Raw genomic sequence first — 17,481 nt, 5'->3', positions numbered from 1 at the left:
AGAGCAGAGCTCAGTCCTGCCCCTCCTCTGCCCCTGCCCAGGCAGTTGGAACTGCAGGGAGGTCTCCCCTCAGTCTCCTCTGCTCCAGCTGAACACACCAAGTGCCCTCAGTGTCCTCACACGCCTTCAAATCCAGGCCCTTCCCCATCCTCGTGGCCTCCTTTGGACACTCTCCAATGGCTCAATCTCCCCTTCCATTGTGTCCCCCCAAACTGCCCCAGCATTGAGGTGAGGCCCCAGGGCAGAGCAGAGCGGGACAATCCCCTCCCTGCTGCCCCCAGGACAGGGATGTCCCTCCTGGCTGCCAGGGCACTGCTGACTCAGGGACAACTGGCACCCACCAGCACCCCCAGGGCCCTTTCCTGTCACTGCTCTCCAGCCTCTCATTCCCCATTCTGTACAAAGATGTCCTGGGGGAAAGTAAAACTGGGTGAGCCAGGAATGGGTGTGGTAATCCCAGTTTCCAGGTTGCAGTAGGAAGGGAAGGATATGCTGTTGCCAGCCATTAAAATCAATCTTTGCAGGTGAATCCCTGACAGCTGGCGCTGCGAGCAGCAGCTGGATCTCCCCACGAACACACACTTTGCTAAAGCAGTGACAGTTTTTACAAGTCATCTGCTCCCAGTGGCACTTCTGGAAGGACAGGGAAGCACAGCTGGCAACCACAGTTCATCACCTGAGGAACCCTTTTTTTGGCCAAAACATAAACCCATCTCTATTTCCAGGCACTCAAAGCACAGTACAGAGGATGGGTAATTTAGCTGTCCCCATCCTCAGTGTGCAGTGCCTGACCTTCCAGCAGACTACACTGAAACCCCCACATGCAGCCACTAAAACACATCCTTCTCCCAGCCAAACAACCACCCGGGGTCACCTACCTGTAATGGCATCTCTGGATCAAATTCAAACTGGGGAATAAGTTTAGTCCAAGGCTCAAACTTCTTTGTTTCTGGATCAATGTAAAAGTCAAAGACTGTGCCCTGAGAGGGAAACTTGATTGTCTTGAATTCTGCCACCCACCACTTGCTGAACTCCACTCTGTAATCCACAAGCTGCAAGACAAAGAGAGGAGAAAATATGCTAATCTGGAGAAATTCATTAGTGATGGAGAATGTTATCTATCCCTGTCCAACAGAGTGGGATTAGTCCCTAAAATATATTCCACAACATAACAATCTTATCCTTTTTCCTATTATTAAGCCTAATTTTTCATTTTCTTCGTTTCTTCTCATCACTCCTATTTATTCCCCTAAATAATTCATCCTCTGTGTTGATCACTCCTAGTCTGTCTGAGATGAGATAGATGGATCAATTTGAAAAAGAGAAATACGTGCCTATGCCTAAACAGACACTTGATTGATTCTTGGTGCCTACTTCTTCCAACAGACAAGGACACCACATCCGTCTCCATCCGTGGCCATGGATAGTCAGAGCATGCATACCAAAGCCCTTCCTCATAAATCACACCACTCTGCAAACACTTGGTTGTTGTTTTCTGGCCTCTTTTCAAGCAGGAGCAGCAGCACTGCAGACACCAGCGCACCAAAGCCCTGGAGAGGGACTGTGCTCCTGTGGCTGTTTCCGTGCCTGAGAAGCACCTGCTTTCCTGCTTTTCCCATTCCATCTTTCTGCATGGAGATTTTGGAGCATCTGAATTCTTGACAAGAGCTGGGGTGACAGTTTTGGCTTTAGATGTTGAGTCAGGACTAGCACATTGGGCTTAGTCCCCTCTCCTGCCCCAACTTTCCTCTGTGACACTGGGCCAGTCACTCTACCTTCCCACACAGACCACAGGGACTGCAACCTTCAGCCCTGTGGAGAAGTAGAGGAGGGAGGGGAAATGTGCTGCTAAAAAAATGTCTGTGAATGACTAGATGCATAACTGAGCCAGTTTTAGCAGCACAGGTTCCTCCTGGGGCACCTGTGGGTCCCCACAGCCACCCCATGGGCCAGAAGCGCAGGGGTGGTCAGGGGGACCGCCAGCACACATGGATTGCTCAGCCTCTATCAGTAGTCCTGGGTTTGAACTGAGTGTCCTCTGCAAATCCCCTGAGCCACCACCCCTCAGAAGACCAGAGGATCTGCAAGACACGTTATTAGTATCCAGGATTTTGCAGTCTTGCGCTACCCAGAGGAGCATTATGACTGTAATCTCCATTCTCCTGTTGTTACAACCCCCCAGCCTGGCAGTGGAGCAGCAGAGAGGGACAGGCAGCACTGCTAAAAGCTTTCTCACAGTGCTGCCCTTACCCTGCCTGCAGAGCAGTGGGATGGGCTGCCTGCCTCCCTGAGCCCTCAAGTGGAGCAGTTCCAACCCCAGCTCTACTGCCAGAACAGTGTCAAGCTCAAACTGCTTCCTTAACAAAAACCCCATATGGATTTCTGCTAATTTCAGAGCCTGGAAATGGCAAATCTATCATCTGTTTTTATCCAGGGCCCCTCTCCTCAGCACCAAACAGAGCAACAGGAAGCCTTCCAGCCTGTTTGCCCTGACATTTCAGCAGCAAAAGGTCAGCACAAAGGGCCCCCCTCAGCGGGGAGCAATGAACAGCTTTTACACTGGCTTATTTTCCAGGAGGCTGCCCCTCTCCCGGCTGCGGTGCTGCGCTCTCCTCGCTGACATTCACAGTGCAGCAGCGCCCTGCCCAGCCTCCCAGCCGGGCATCCTCCCAGCCGGGCATCCTCCCAGCCCGGTCCATCCTCCCAGCCCGGTCCATCCTCCCAGCCCGGTCCATCCTCCCAACCCGGCCCATCCTCCCAGCCCGGCCCAGCCTCCCAGCCAGGCATCCTCCCCGGGGGATGCTGTGCCTGCACGCAGCTCCTGTGCCACACACCTGGCTGTGCCATGACCCTGCTCCGGGGCAGCTGGCACAGCTCCTGTGCCACACACCCGGCTCCGGGGCAGCCGGCACAGCCGGCCGTGCCAGGCACTGACTGCCACACCATGGGAACGCTGTGTCCATGTGCCACTCCCCCCCGCTCTCCAGGGAACCCACCCCAGGAACCGGCAGCTCCCCCGAGGAGACAGCAGCTCACACTGTGGGTCGGGGACCAGGCGTGCTCTCCAAGTTTGGTTTGTCGGCTTTTTAACTCACCCTGCGCTGACGACACTAAGGGTGAGTTTTTCCCAGCTGGCACACCAGGACTGGAGGGGAAAATCCTCCAAAGGACCTAAGGAAAGTGGACTCATACAGGTCATTCCATGGCCCCGAGGTGTGATGGCACCACGCTGAGCGTGACCAGTGTTTATCCCTCCCTGAAATACCTGCTCCTTGGCTGGGAGCAAACACAAGGAGTCCAGCAGAGGTTGTTGGTTTAGCACTGAGGAACACGGACAAAACACACTGGGACCCCAGTGAGCACCTGAGCAGCCCCTGAGAACAGCAGGGGGAACATGTCTGCTGTCAGGTTCATGGAGAGACCTCCACATGTTCCAGACAACACAAAGCCTACCAGACACCAGGTTTGGCTCTCGGAGCCCTCGACAGCAGTGTCCTGTCACTGGGCAGACCCATAGGCAGGACAAAAGACTTTATCCTCTGACCAGGAGATGTTACCACCCAGCAGGTCCCAGCAGGGGCCAGGCAGGACCAGACTGAGCAGCTCCAGCCAATGCCAAATGTGCCTCCAGCAGCAGGTTTCACAGACACTCCCACTGCTCCCTGTGCCATCTGCTGAAAGCCTGGGACTCCAAATCTAGGTCTTCACATACCACACGTGCTCTTAGATCCCTCTACAAGTGCTTTAGGTTTCTCCTGCCTGCCCTGAACCAATAACATGACAAATTTCCAGCTTTCCCAGCCATCAGTGTGGAAACAGCAATGCCAAGGGAGGTTGGAAAGGCATCCTGCAAGCACAGGCATGCACACAGCCCACTGCCCTCTTGCCTGTTATCACTGCTAACAGCTGGAAGTTATAAAACAGCAGCAGCTTTTCCAATTGCTTAGAAGTCAAGAGACAGCCCTGCTGTGTCCAGCTGAGCCATGTGGCCAGAAAACAAGGCAGAATGGGACATAGGGTGATGCCTCTCAAGGCATCGGGGCAGAGAGAGGGGCAGAAAAACAACCCTGCCTTTCCTAGGCAAGTCTAGATCTTTCCCAAGATCCCTGTTGTTCATGTACTCCAGCTTCCACAAGGCAGCTGGGATTGCCTGTGCTTCTCCCATGTTTTAAGGACCAGGACCTGGGAGGGGGCTGGAAATGTGCAGTATCCAGTGCTGCCTCCGGGGATACCTCCCTGGCAGAGATCACACCCACCTCCTCTAATGAGGACAGATGGATTCTGAGCTGACAGCTGCAATCAATCCATGGCATGGATGTGCTGTGGGAAGCAGCAAGGACAGGGGGGCCCTGTGTCCCTCTTCCCCGTGGACAAGAGAGTGCTTTGAACATCAGAGGCGCCGCTAACGAACCATGGGCTGATTAATCCTCAGAGCCCAAGAGGAGCTTGGTCTCTGGACTGTGGCATTCTTTTGTATCTGGATTGTGCCCTCCTGTGCTGTGGGCATCCATCCACCAGCACCCCAACCAAGCCCAGCTCCTCACTGCAGAGACCCCCAATAGCTGCCCACCCAGAGGGGAGGTCAACTGAGAGCTCCAAGCACCCACCTCAGCCTCACCAGCACACTCAGCCAAGGCTGCTCCACTTCAGGGGGAGCACGAAGCCCATCCTGCCCTGCCCTGCCCTGCTGACCACCCCTTTCTTGTGTAATTCTACCAGAAACTGAGGGCAGTCAACTCTCAACATCCACCTAGTAACAGTCAGAATTGGTTTGTGCTATACCTGCACATTTACCTGCACAGTCAGGTGGCTGGATAAGGCTCCACTGATGGATTCATCTGATCAGTCCATCTTAACTTGATCACGTTATGAACATCCACACACCTCTATAAATTAACCTGATGTTTCTCCCCAGTGAAATGTTTCTTCATAAGCAAACATGCCCCCACCTACATCCCATGACCCCCCAGCCATTCCCTGGTGTTACTCCCTGGATAACAAGGCCTTTACTAAAAGGGATTGTTCAGTTGAGGTTTCTGGGTCAAACAGCATCACTGACACAGCACTGGGTCTGGGAAGGTAGGAAAAAAATTCAAAAAGAAAAGAAAGATCTGTGTGAAAGGTGCTGATGTGCCACCTTCCTTCTTACCTGGTCCTGAAACATGGATCCACCAAAGGCCCAGACAGCAGCAAAGACAAAGTAAAGCTCATAGAGCTCCTTGGGACAGTCAGAAGGTGTGTTCTCCTCGGTCAGGAGGCATTCCAGGAGGTAACAGAGCGTCTGAACCATGTTCTGCTCAGGAACGGGAATAATCTTCTTAAATCTAAGGGATGAAAATCGAAAGCATGGGGAATATAATTGGGTGAAGCACCAGGGTTGCTCCAGCCCGGGAAGGCAAGGCAGGAATGCCTTGTCAGAACATCAGCAGTTTCCTTGCCAGCAGTGTGTGTGTCATTCCCTTTTCCCTGCCTCATTCCCTGGAACAGCACTAAGAAGAACACCCATCCCTTCCCTGGGCTCTCTGGCACTGGCACACACACACATAATAACAGCAATCAGAAGTTTCAAGCATTTTAAAACTTTGATCCTCTTGAAAGAAGTAAAATGGAAGAGTTGCTGAAGGCAATGATTTCCTGGGAACACGAGGAGTTGAAAAGCGGTCACATAGAGGAGTAATAAAACCAAACCTTTCATCTTGCCATTTTACATTCGTTTAAGCTACACTTAGAGAATTCCAAACTAATACTGTAGCAGCACTGAAGTCCTCCATAAAGTAATTACAGCTATTTGAAAGGTTGGTTCTACAATTTCTGAATTAAGCAAGCTACCGAAATACTCTGCTCAGGGCTGCTGCAGCTAATCCTGGGATTTCACGGGCTGACACAACGCTCAGCAAAGAGGGGGGGAGGTGTCAGATGGACTTGGCTGCTGAGCTTGGCACCCAGAGAACAGCTCCCTAGCAAGATTCCCAGCTCCCACTCCCAAGGAGCACTGCCTGCATTAAAGCATCTCCTCCTGACCCCTCCTCATTGGGGCTGACAACGGAGTTGCACATTGACTTTTCTTCTTTTTTTATATATATTTTTTTTAATGCAAGTGTGACTATGGGGAACAAGCAGAAGATGGGAGAATCATACAATCATAGACTGGATTGGGTTGGAAGGGACCTTTTAAAAGTCATCCAGTTCATCCCTCTGCCATGGGCAGGGACACCTTCCTCTAGCCCAGGTTGGCCTTGGACACTTCCATGGATAGAGCAGCCACAGCTTCTCTGGGCAACCTGTGCCAGGCCCTCCTCACCCTCACAGCTAAGAATTTCTTCCTAATACCTAATCTAAATATCCTTTCTTTCAGTTTAAAACCATCACTCCTTGTCCTATTGCAACAGGCCCTGCTAAAAGGTTTGTTCCCAGCTCTCTCACAGGCTCCCTCCAAGTACCAGCTCCCTCCCTCAGGGTCTTTGGATCTTTCCCTTGGCCAGTCCTCACCACTCTATGGGTCAGAGAGCTGTGTCCCATCATGATAAGCAAGAACTGTGGTCTTGCCCAACTTCTCTGTGGGCACCACTTTGAGAGCAACTTAAGCCAAGGAGCACCAGGACCCTTTCAAATATCCAGGATCTCTATGTTCATCAGTCTGGTGTCCAGCAAGGAAACATGCCCAGCTGGATGTTCACACTTGATTGTGTTCAAATGCAGGAAAGAAATTCAAGAGAAGACTGCCTGGACAGCAATCCACCCTCTTCCACAAACACCAGCTTCCTTCTCATCCCCAAGGGGCAGGAAAAGAAGTGGGCAGAGGATAAAAGAGGATCTGCTCTCTCCATCTTCCACACTGCACATGGAAAACTTCCCTCCAGCAGTGGTCTAAATCTGCTCTGCTGAAAAATAACTTGTGAACTCAGGTCTGGGCTGACACAGCAGGAGACTGGAAAGACTTCCTCTTTAGGACCTCCTGGATTAACTTTCCAGGAGATACAGAATCAATACAAGTACAGGAACAATCAAGACACTATCCAGTGAGGAATAGATGTGCCCAGACAAGGATGGGCAGGAGTGTCAGCTGCCCCCTGATGAGGAACATCACCCTGCTGTTCCTCTGAGCTGAAGCCAATGACACTCAGGTCTCTGGGCACACTGGGCACACACGCTACACAGAGCACAACCCCAGTGCAGCTGGGCTGGAGAGCACTGAGTGAGCCCCTGCTCCAGGTGGTACCTTGTCCTGAGGGTGTCCAGGCAGACTGGCAGGTATTTGTCAAACAGGATGGTCAGGTTGGCTCTCTCAGACTCGATCTCTCGCCGGTCAATCCAGCTGCTCACCGGGGGATTCCAGCCCAGGTCTGATGGGTTGATGTACAGGATCCCTGCAGGCCCAGGGGAAGAGAGAATTTACAATGAGGACACAGCAGAGACCACAATTTCCCAGCAGAACTTCTCAGCTACTTTCACACAACTAAAACCCTACCAAACACACCTGGTGCCCCATTACCTGCTCCCTCCTCCTGCCCCACTGCAGAGTAGAAACATTAGGAGTGAAGAGACAGAAGTCAGGAAACCAGGACACCTTTCATGACTCTGCCCCAAATTTTGAACATGATCGTGTCTGAGTCTGGTTATTGCTGTGGGCCCCAGACATGAGGGGACACCTTCATTCCCTTCTCCCATGTACTTCTCCAAAGATCAGGAGCATTTTGGGATGGAGACTGGCCCTCTCCTCATCCATCAGAGCTGTGCAGGAGCACTGTCTCAGCAGTGCTGGAGCCATGGTCACACACCAGCAGTCAGAGCACTCAGGGTACACTCCCAGCATGGTGACAGGTCCCCACATGGATGCAGGGTCAGGATCCTCGGTTTGTCCGTGTGCTTCAGGAACTGACCCTGCACACCAAGGGCAGCTGTGTTCCCAAGCTGGCAGCTTTCAGGAGGGACCAAGCTGGCCAACAGAAGGCTGACTAACAGCACTGGCTGTGCTTGCTCCGTGCAGAATCCCAAGTGGGACTGATGCCAAGACTCACCCGCCCTGGACACGGTGGCCGGGGTGGCCGTGCGCAGGTGGCTGATCTCGAAGAGCAACCTCATCGTCGGCTTCAGAGGGATCCTCTCATTGCTGGCCAGGGTCAGCACCTGCACGTGGCACAGACAGACAGACAGACAGACAGCCTGAAGCTCCCCCAGGCACAGTAATGAAGAGCATTCAGCGCTTGGCTGCTGAGCCCAGCTTCCCGAGGAGCTGTCTGGCAAAGGGCTGCAATCCCAGCACTGTGTCTAGCACGTCAGGGGAGGAGATTCTGCCCCACTGCTCTGCTCTGGTGATACCCCATCTGCAGAGCTGCCTCCAGCCCTGGGGGCCCAGCACAGGAGGGACATGGAGCTGTTGGAGTGAGTCCAGAGCAGGCACCAAGATGCTCCAAGGGCTAGAGCACCTCTGCTGTGGGGAAAGGCTGAGAGAATTGGGATTGTTCAGCCTGGAGAAGGCTCTGAGGTGACCTAATTGTGGCCTTACAGTAGCTGAAGGGGCTCCAGGAGAGCTGGAGAGGGACTTCAGACAAGGATCTAGAGTGACAGAACAAGCAGGAACAGCTTCAGACTCAAAGAGTAGGTTTGCATTGGATGTTAGGAAGAAACTCTTCCCTGGGAGGCCCTGGCACAGGTTACCCAGAGCAGCTGTGGCTGCCCCATCCCTGGAAGTGTCCAAGGCCAGGTTGGACGGGGCTTGGAGCAACCTGGGCTGGTGGAAGGTGTTCCTGCCCATGGCAGGGGATGGAGTGAGATGAGCTTTAAGACTTCCTCCGACTCAAACCATTCTGTGAGTCTACAGCATGATTTCCAACAGACAGTAGAATGACCCTTCTCCCTCAACACAGATTCCACAGCACTCCCCCAGGGTGTAAAATTATGCCCCTGCTCTATTTTTAAAGGGCCTGAAGTCACAGTCAGGACATTTGTTATTACTCACAAGTGTAACTCTCCAGAAAAGGGAAATTCCAATGAAAACAAACTCTGAACTATTTCCCTCATGCACCATTTCCTTTATGCAATATTGTTTGGTTTCCCTGAAGGAACACAACTGCATTATTCCAGTAGGTGTTATTTAAGCATCTGCATTTCCCCTGGGCTGAATCACACCCAACACCTGCTGCTTTACCTTGTATGCATTACCTTATTGTCATCCATCACAGTATTAAGAGATTCAATCCACATTGGATCAATATCTCCATCCAGTACTATCCACTTGGGACCATCATGTGTGAGGTTGGCCAGCTCTCGCATGATTGATGAGAACAGTCCTGGGAAGGTGACAGGAATATGTTGATGAACACTGAAGTTGTCACTTCCTTTAACAGTTTTTCTAACAACTTACTAAAAATTATGCCTTCCTCTTAAGCTTTCACAACTTCTTTGCATCTGTACATAAATAATACCATATCAAGATATCTACTTTGAAGAAAAAGGACATTATCAGTTATTATCACTGAAAATGACTGCAGACCTACACAGGCTTCATTCCCACTGCAAATCATAAGGGATAAGAAAAATGAAGAGCAAATACTCAGAGACAAAAGAAGGCATGAATTCCACAATGCAGAGAAAACCATCTGAATATGCCTTGGAAATTCTTAATAAACGTTTTTTTGATTTTTTTTTGTGTGTGGTTTGAAGTGTATCAGGGAAATCAAGATGCATTAAATGCTGGGTCATGGCTTCAGTGAGATTGAGGGGAGAACAAGCACAGACTGACATTGAGTGACAGAACAAAATGTCAGTGAAATCAAGGAGACAGAGAGGATACAGTGTCTCAAGGGGAGTAAATAATGAATGTTAAGAAGAGCAAGAAGCTGGGAACAGAGCAGCAGCACTGCAGGGCAAATGAGAGCTCCACAAAACCAGCGCTGTCCTCCACATGAGGAAGTACCTGGGGAAAGACTGGGCTGCATGAAGGAATAGCAGGCAAACACTAAAAAAAGCCTCTCTGATGGTGAATTGTGACAAGCATTCTCCTTTTTTTTCTCCAGCACAAGCTATTCCCTTGTGATCCAGGTCAGGAATGGCCGGTGGTGTTCTATGACTGAGACAAAGCTTGCATATAACAGATGCAGAACAGCTCATCAGACACAGGCACCTGACTCTGAGAGCAGGTCAGAAAGTAACACTTCCCTGGCTCTGCCCTGACTCCATTCCTCACACTGGACATGTCTTGGCAAACACTTCAACCCCATCAGTGTCAGAACAGCTCCTGTCTCAGAGCGTCAGTGCTTCCCTCACAGACACCACCACAGCAGAGGGGAGGGAAGTGCCCTCTCCCAGCCTGGTGCATCCACACCACAGAGTGGCCTTGGGATTTAAAGGGAGAGTTTGATTCTAAAGAAAACACTTTTAGGATTCCCTTGTGAGACCTTTTCCCATCTTCCACGTACAAACTCTCCAACTGCTGGCAATGAAATGAGTGACAGAATGAACCAGGGAAGAAGAAAAGGAGGAGCTGATTCATAAGGGAACACATCCTCTTGTCAGGCTGTGGTGAAAATGGCCTGGCTGGTCTTTGACATCAGGAAACAAAATTTTCAGGAATGGTTAATGCAGGCAGTATGTACCTTAAGCCCTCAGGGAGGAGTCATGTGAGCTCTCTTGAAACATTAGAGGCTTGAGACCACTGGGCATCCACCTGCCAATGTCCCTCCTGCTGTCCAGTGACAGTCCCTGACCCTCATTCCCCACTGCAGCCCTTCTGCAGGGCTCTGTATCCCACACTTCCCTCTGTCACTTTGATTTAGGGTCCCCAATAACAACTAAATAGAAATTAACCCTGGCACTGGAGGAAAGCAGGGGGGCAGGAGAGGCTGTGGCAGGACCAGGGTTGGTGGGGGCAGCTCATCTCCTGGCCCAGGATGATTTATGGTGACATCCCCCCACCTCTCCCCCTGCCACCTCCCAAACCAGCCACACACAGGATCAAAGCTGCCTTTCCAGATCACTCACAACCCAACGTTTTCACTCCAGATCTCTGTAATCTTTCAGCAGGTTTTAAATGCTCAACCTGTCCTTCTCAGCAGCAATCAGGATCAACGGCCTGGCAAGGGCCGTTGTCTGTATGCTGGAGATCAGACAGTGATAGCTGGTGGAAAAACACCACTCAAAGGCTGCTGTGAGTGTGCTATCAGGTATGGAAACCTGGGGATGGCACATTCTGGGGGACCACAGTGCACACCATAGGGCAGGAGGGAACTCTCTTCCATCACTAGCCCAGCCCCAACCTGCCCCAGTTAGGAACTGGGAAGTGTTGGTGTTAATGGACAGGATAATTATCCTTATGGCAAAAGAATAAACTCCCATTTGATAATCAAAAACCTAAAACACCCTCCATGTCCTTTCAACAGCAGCCCCTCCCATGGCTGGAGCAGCACACAGGCCCCTGGGCTGCCACTCAGGAGGTCCATTAAAAACATCCTTTTTATCTGCAGATTCAGCATGAAAAGGCATTTACCATCCTTCCACTCTCTCGTTGCTGGATTAATGATGCCAAAAAGCTCATCACTGGTGACTGCCTTGGGGTTGAGGTCTGTCCACACAGGACGTCTCTTCATTATCTGGTGGGTCCTGTGCAGGGATCTCATCACCTGGGACTTGCCCGTGCCCGCGTTTCCCACCACGAACACGGAGTGTCGGACTGTCAGCAGCTCCTCCAGCTGCACCACCTGGGAAAACACTCCCACAGCTTAGACAAAGATGCAAAACTGAAGTTCAGATCTAAAAAACCTGGTCTAGCAGAAGGTGTCCCTGTCCATGGCAGGGGATTGGAATGAGATAGCCTCGAAGGTCCCTTCCAACCTAAACTATTCTGTGGTTCTGTGATTGTATGAAATGAGCTCTCCTTGGGCCTCTCCTTTAGGAAGCTGTGACCCAGAGACGCAAATGGACTTGATACTGAGTTTGTTTTGCTCTGGGCACTCTAACCATGATATGTGGGCAGACAAACCTCCTGGAAATACCATCTGACAGCCATCAAGTGAGGAGCCTCTGCTCTCCAGGGCCACATGTGCATGAGCCTACGAGAGTCAGTTCCTTGGCCAACTCAGGGACGAGGCAGTGCTGGTTTTAGGGGCAGCTGCAACTGCATCAGACCCACCACAGCTGACTGTCCTCCATCAGGGTCTGTCTACAAAGGGAATATTGTGGCTGCTCCAACCCTGTAAGTGTCCAAAGCCAGGTTGGATGGGGCTTGGAGCAATCTGGGCTAGTAGAAGGTGTCCCTGCCCATGGCAGGGGCGTGGGACTGGATGATCTTTAAGGTCCCTTCCAAACCATTCTGGGATTCTGTGACTGTGCAGAGCCCTCTTTGTAGAAGCAAAGAGTGTTGGGAAAACCCAAGTGATCTGATGCTGGTGTAGGCAGAGAATATCGCTTGGTCTCACTTTGAGCACAAAGTTGTCCTCAGGCTGCAGCCGCAGCTCCAGCACAGCCTGTCTCACCAGCGCCTCAAAATCCAGGTCACGCTTCCGAGGCACACCCAGGGCGGGGAACAGATCCCCAATGAGCCCCATGAACACGGGCACATCATCTGTCACGATCTTGGGGATGTTGAAGTCGCGCAGGGAGCGCATCAGAACCTGCTCCTCGGGGCGCTCGGGGTCGGCGCGTTTGAGGGACCCGGCGACAACCAGCACAGACTTGATGGCACGGAGCCCCCAGTCATAGTGATCCTGCAGGGGGGAAGGGAGACATCAATTAACAAGAGTTTATGACCACCATGCAGGGGAGGATCTCAGCTCCCAGCTGTCAGACCACTCAGCAACAGAAACACTGAAAGTCAAACACGCCATCACAGAATATTCCGAGCTGGAAGGGACCCACAAGGATCTTCAAGTCCAACTCTTCACTGAATGGCCCCCCCAGGGATTGAACCCACAATCTTGGCATTATTAGCACCAGGCTCTAACCAACTGAGCTCATCTCAGGGTTATCAGTGTTGTGAGCAGAGACCTCCACCACTCCGAGTTACCTGATCTCCATTCAAACAGGTGAGCTTCCCATCATGGAAAGTATTAAAGAGTCATATAATTCAGCTGTTTATGCCATGCCATGGGCTCAGAGCTGGCACTAAGTCAGCAGTAGGATTTGCACTCCAGAAACCTAAGCAATTTTTTCCCCCTAAATCACAAAGCAGTTTGTTTGGCCTTTATGCAGCTCAGGCAAGGCCAGCCAGAGCCCTGGATCAGCAGGAGCTACTGAGCTGAAAGGCTTGTTAGTCCATTCTGAGGCCCCAGATACCCAAGGTTCTCCATCCTGCCCATACTAGGCTGCGAGGCATGTTTGGTCCTGGGGAAAGTCCACCAAGCAGATACTGCTCAAAAGGAATCACAAAGAGGCCTGAGAGGAGCTCAGGCCAACAGGCAACCCCTTCTGCTCTGTTAAGACCTGTAGAGCCCAGCCTGACAGCTGAAAGCTTTGTGTAGGAGGCCATGGCTCCCATCAAGGCCTCCAGAGCACAGCACATAGTTTCTGTGACAAGGCAGCCCCCACCAAAGCTCATGCTGGTCCAGCCCAGATCAGGTTTTCCATCTGGAGTCCTGATTCAACTCATTACTGGACCCAGATTTGATCTATGCAAGGAAAAATCTGATTAACTAGAGTTTTGCTCTGCAAGTGACCCTGTTATCAATACGTGACATGACAGGGAAGTGGTATTTTGGACTCAGAGAGGGACAGTCACCATAAACCCATTGCAGCAATAGGAGCCAAAAAGCCTGGAAAGCACTGAATACCACCCCGACCGTGGTGTCATTTGGTCCCTTTGAGAAATCTCTCCCACTAATGCAGTTGGTCAAGTGCTTTTGTCCCTGCAGATCCTCCAGGAGAGCAGCTTGATGCTCTGATGGTCACACACCTTCCCTTCTCCCAGCAGCTGCCACCAACACAGTCAGTAAATCGAAGCTGTGAAGCTTCAGTCATGGAGGTGCGTGGCAGAGCGCCACATTCCTGATTTTGGGAATGCACAGGCACAGCAGTGGGCTCACCTGCTTGGACAGGAGCTCTTTGCAGAGCTGGTAGAGGGTGATGAACTTCCTGGCCAATGCTCGGGCCTCGATGAACCCCTCAGCCACCAACATGATCTCACAGATCAGCTCAAAGTCTGGCACAACCATGGCACAGGGCCTGGGGAGACAGCAACAAGAGACTGCACAGCAAGTACTGACAACACATCTTAAAGGCAGTGGGTCTGTAACTTTATCTTCCAGGTCTTCTCCAGGGAGGCAGGTCACACACTGCCTTCCCCAGGCACAGAGCTCCTCTGCCCTCCCTGTGTGTTCCCAGAGCCAGGCTTGGTGCACAAGGCTGAAACTACCTGTGAATCCCCAATGCAAGTCAGTGTCCCAAGAAAACAAAGCCAAACCTGGATGTTCCAAAGGATAATTTCTGCTGCTCTTATAACACAGGTAACAAACTTGACCTCAACTCACCTGAATAGAGCTTTCAAATTCTCGGGTAATTCAGTTCGTCCTGCATAACCAGGGTTCATGGTGATGAAAATGCCTACTGAGGGGACCAAGTTAATGTCTTCTCCAAGAAAATTAAAGGATTTCTTCTTCTCCCGTATGGCATCCTGCACACTCTTCACCTGGGAACCAAGGCAGTGCTTAGTGCTGCTGTTCAGTTATGAAACCCCCCCAGACTGTTGTCCCTACACTTGGCCCATGACAACTGGGGATTATCAGTGCTCTGGTTTGGTTTTTTGCTAACCAAATAAAGCTTTATACACTGTTTAGAGCAAATTTGTGTGGCAGTATCAGTCTCCCATCACCGTCATCTCCATCAGCACATCTCACAGCAAAAACACCACGAAAGGATAAACCAGCTCTTCCAAGTTCCCAATGCAGCAGGAAACTTGACCTCAGCTCAGTTGCAAACAGATCACTTGATGTTGCTTTTAAAGGCTTTGGGACATCAGATGCCTAACTTAAAACCAAACCCACAAAGCAGAAGCTCGAAGACCTCCCCTGACACCTTCACTCACTAACATTGGCTGGTCTGTTCTATTTGCCTGATGGCAGCTTTGTTCCTCTCACTCCCCACTTTCCAAGGGAGCAAATTCACTACAGCCAGACCATCTCATTCCCAATGGGAACGAGTCCATCACAGCCAGATCACCCCCTTGCAAACAGCACTTGAGCGAGGGAGGACTCTTCCTGTTCGCTGCTCTCACCTCACTTGTGTTTGCCATCTTACAGTTAAGCAATTAATGGAGTCTCTCTGCAAGGCCCCACATGGACATTAAGCTGCATGACTAAGACAGCCAATTAACCATCTCCATGGTTACCCTCCTAAGAGCAGGCAGGAGAGGAATGATGGAATGACAGCCCTGCCTCCGACACAGCTCCAGCCAGGAGCCAGGGCATCATTAGCAGTTGAGTCATATCTGGGCTTCTTTTGTTCAGCTTCCCTTTTTATTTTAAGATCCTCAAAGATGTTTTTCAACGACAACTTTAAACTAGAACCCAATGGAAGGGAAATGGAGAGGGAATGACACACAAACTCATGTACCCGCTGGGGACTTCCTTGGGACATCACGTGGGGTACAGTGATGAGAGAAAGACATGAGAGGAGTGCAGAGTTCATGGAGGGGTTCAGAACAGCTTCTTTGACCAAAACACTTACAGAAGTGTAAAAACTTCTGGGCTCTAGATCTTTCTCTCTGCAATGAGATGGGATCTAGGAAAAATTCATAACCCAAAACCTTCACTCAGCTGACACTTGGTTCCAGAAGAACTTGGATACTTCACACCTCAGTTTTCAGCACTGAAGTCCCCCAAGACTCAAAACCTTCAGTTCTGCCTAAGTGGGAGCTGTCTGGGTCAGATAGTGCAGTTGCCATTCCAACTCCTCTGGCAGCTGATTTACCAAGCATTTTCAGCAGATTCCCACGAAATTTGGGATCTAGACAAATCCCAGATCCAGCTCTCCCTCAAAACATGGGCCAGAAGCTGCAGCAGTGCCTGCTCTCATCCTGCTGCCCTGCGGTCATACCTGGGCTGCCCAGATTTCAGCCCCTGCCAGGAGCAACTCACACCCACGGGGCTTTCCTTGGTGCTCCCTCCTAATTTCCTGGACAGGGGAATCTCCTCCCATAGTTCTTTCCCCTCTGTAAAACATTCCCAGATTTCCCCATGAGCCAGTGAGAGGAAGGGGAGGAAGGAAGGAAGGAGGGCAGGAAGAAGTTGCACAGCCCTGGGGACGGGTAAGGATTAAGAAAATGACTTTTGAGTGTATTCCTGTTTGTTGAACATGACCCACAGCCTGTGTCTGACTGGAGGCAATAAGTAACCCCCCAAAGTCCAGCAGCACGTGGCTCTGCCCCAGACACCATCGTCCCCTCCAAGGAAATGGTTCCCAGGTAGCATTTGCAGCAGCCATCAGTCAGGGCAGCTCTCCTCCCTGCAGTGATACGCTGAGATTACCCCCAGCACATCAATGCCACGAGGGTCTTGCTCAGGAGGAGCAGGTAGAGACATGGTGGGTGCTGATCTGGGAGAAAAAGCTGTAAAGAATTGCCTCCACACAAGTGCTGTGACCAGAGGAAGAAAAGAAATGGCAAAAATACTTTCAGCACGTCACTGCTGCATTTTGCCCATGCTGTGATATTCACATGATTAATCTTGGGATATATCCCTCAGCTGCCCTCACAAACTGAGACTGGCAACAGGCTCTTCCCATATTTACCCTCATGCCAAAGGCTGCAGCACAGCTCTGCCTCATCTGTATTTATTCACTTACCTGTACAGCAACCACCGAAAGGACCTCAACTGAGATCCTGTTAAATTCATCAAAACAGCCCCAAGCTCCTGTCTGGGAAAGGCCTTTGTAAATATTCCCACAAGACTGAAAAGAAAAAAAATAAAATAAAATTACAAGAGTAAAATCACAAGTGGAATCAACTCCAGCAAAAAAATGGATTTTATTTCCCAGCCTGTTTATTTATAGCAATTTACAGCCTATTGTGGGCATTCAGGAAAGTGCATGGGAGCAGCAGGCACCACTCAATTATAATATTTATAGCTCTGCACAGTTTGCCTCTTGATTTGCTAATTGCCCTCCCTGACATCTCTGTGCTCCACTTCCATTTAAAGGTCACTGGGCTGAGTTACTGACTCAGTTATCCCCCTTCCAGGAGAGACCTGAGCTGGATAAAATATGATGCAAGGCCACAAACCCACTGCACCGTGGCAGAGCACAGGGCTCAGCCCCACAAACCCAGCTCGAGGTTCAGGACACTTTGGCCCCATCCCAGGAGAGGATCCTGGGAAAACCAGGAGAGGTCCCTCCCCAGTGGCAGCCTGGAGTGTGCTGAGAGGAAACAGCCAGGGTGGTCTCAACTGAACAGGTCAAAATTTTCAAAGCATTACAGGTGGAATCTACCTCCAGAAAGGAAGGGAAGAGCTCAGCTTGGCTCTCTGCCTCCTGAAGAACCTTGTGTAAGTCTTAGAG

At 50.9% G+C, this 17,481-nt stretch overlaps 1 protein-coding gene across 1 annotated transcript in view; it reads right to left on the bottom strand.

The window, feature by feature from the left end:
* Window positions 1-17,481, bottom strand: part of LOC114070081 (dynein heavy chain 9, axonemal-like) — a 63,399-nt gene that overhangs the window by 6,486 nt on the left and 39,432 nt on the right. Inside the window, exons 28-38 of the mRNA XM_027907287.1 lie at window positions 16,771-16,875; window positions 14,460-14,617; window positions 14,016-14,154; window positions 12,414-12,701; window positions 11,486-11,696; window positions 9,163-9,290; window positions 8,019-8,127; window positions 7,220-7,367; window positions 5,150-5,324; window positions 879-1,052; window positions 609-633 (exon numbers count right to left, since the gene is read on the bottom strand). Of these exons, the coding sequence (XP_027763088.1) occupies window positions 609-633; window positions 879-1,052; window positions 5,150-5,324; window positions 7,220-7,367; window positions 8,019-8,127; window positions 9,163-9,290; window positions 11,486-11,696; window positions 12,414-12,701; window positions 14,016-14,154; window positions 14,460-14,617; window positions 16,771-16,875 (1,660 nt within the window). The remainder of the gene's footprint in view (window positions 1-608; window positions 634-878; window positions 1,053-5,149; window positions 5,325-7,219; window positions 7,368-8,018; window positions 8,128-9,162; window positions 9,291-11,485; window positions 11,697-12,413; window positions 12,702-14,015; window positions 14,155-14,459; window positions 14,618-16,770; window positions 16,876-17,481) is intronic.

Source organism: Empidonax traillii, unplaced genomic scaffold (assembly GCF_003031625.1).
Source record: "Empidonax traillii isolate 1590-97213 ecotype Southwest subspecies unplaced genomic scaffold, ASM303162v1 scaffold26:size2357266, whole genome shotgun sequence".
In the NCBI taxonomy this organism is placed as follows: Eukaryota; Metazoa; Chordata; class Aves; order Passeriformes; family Tyrannidae; genus Empidonax; species Empidonax traillii.
Note: the sequence above shows the minus strand (reverse complement) of the source record. Positions and strands in the feature narration are given on the sequence as shown.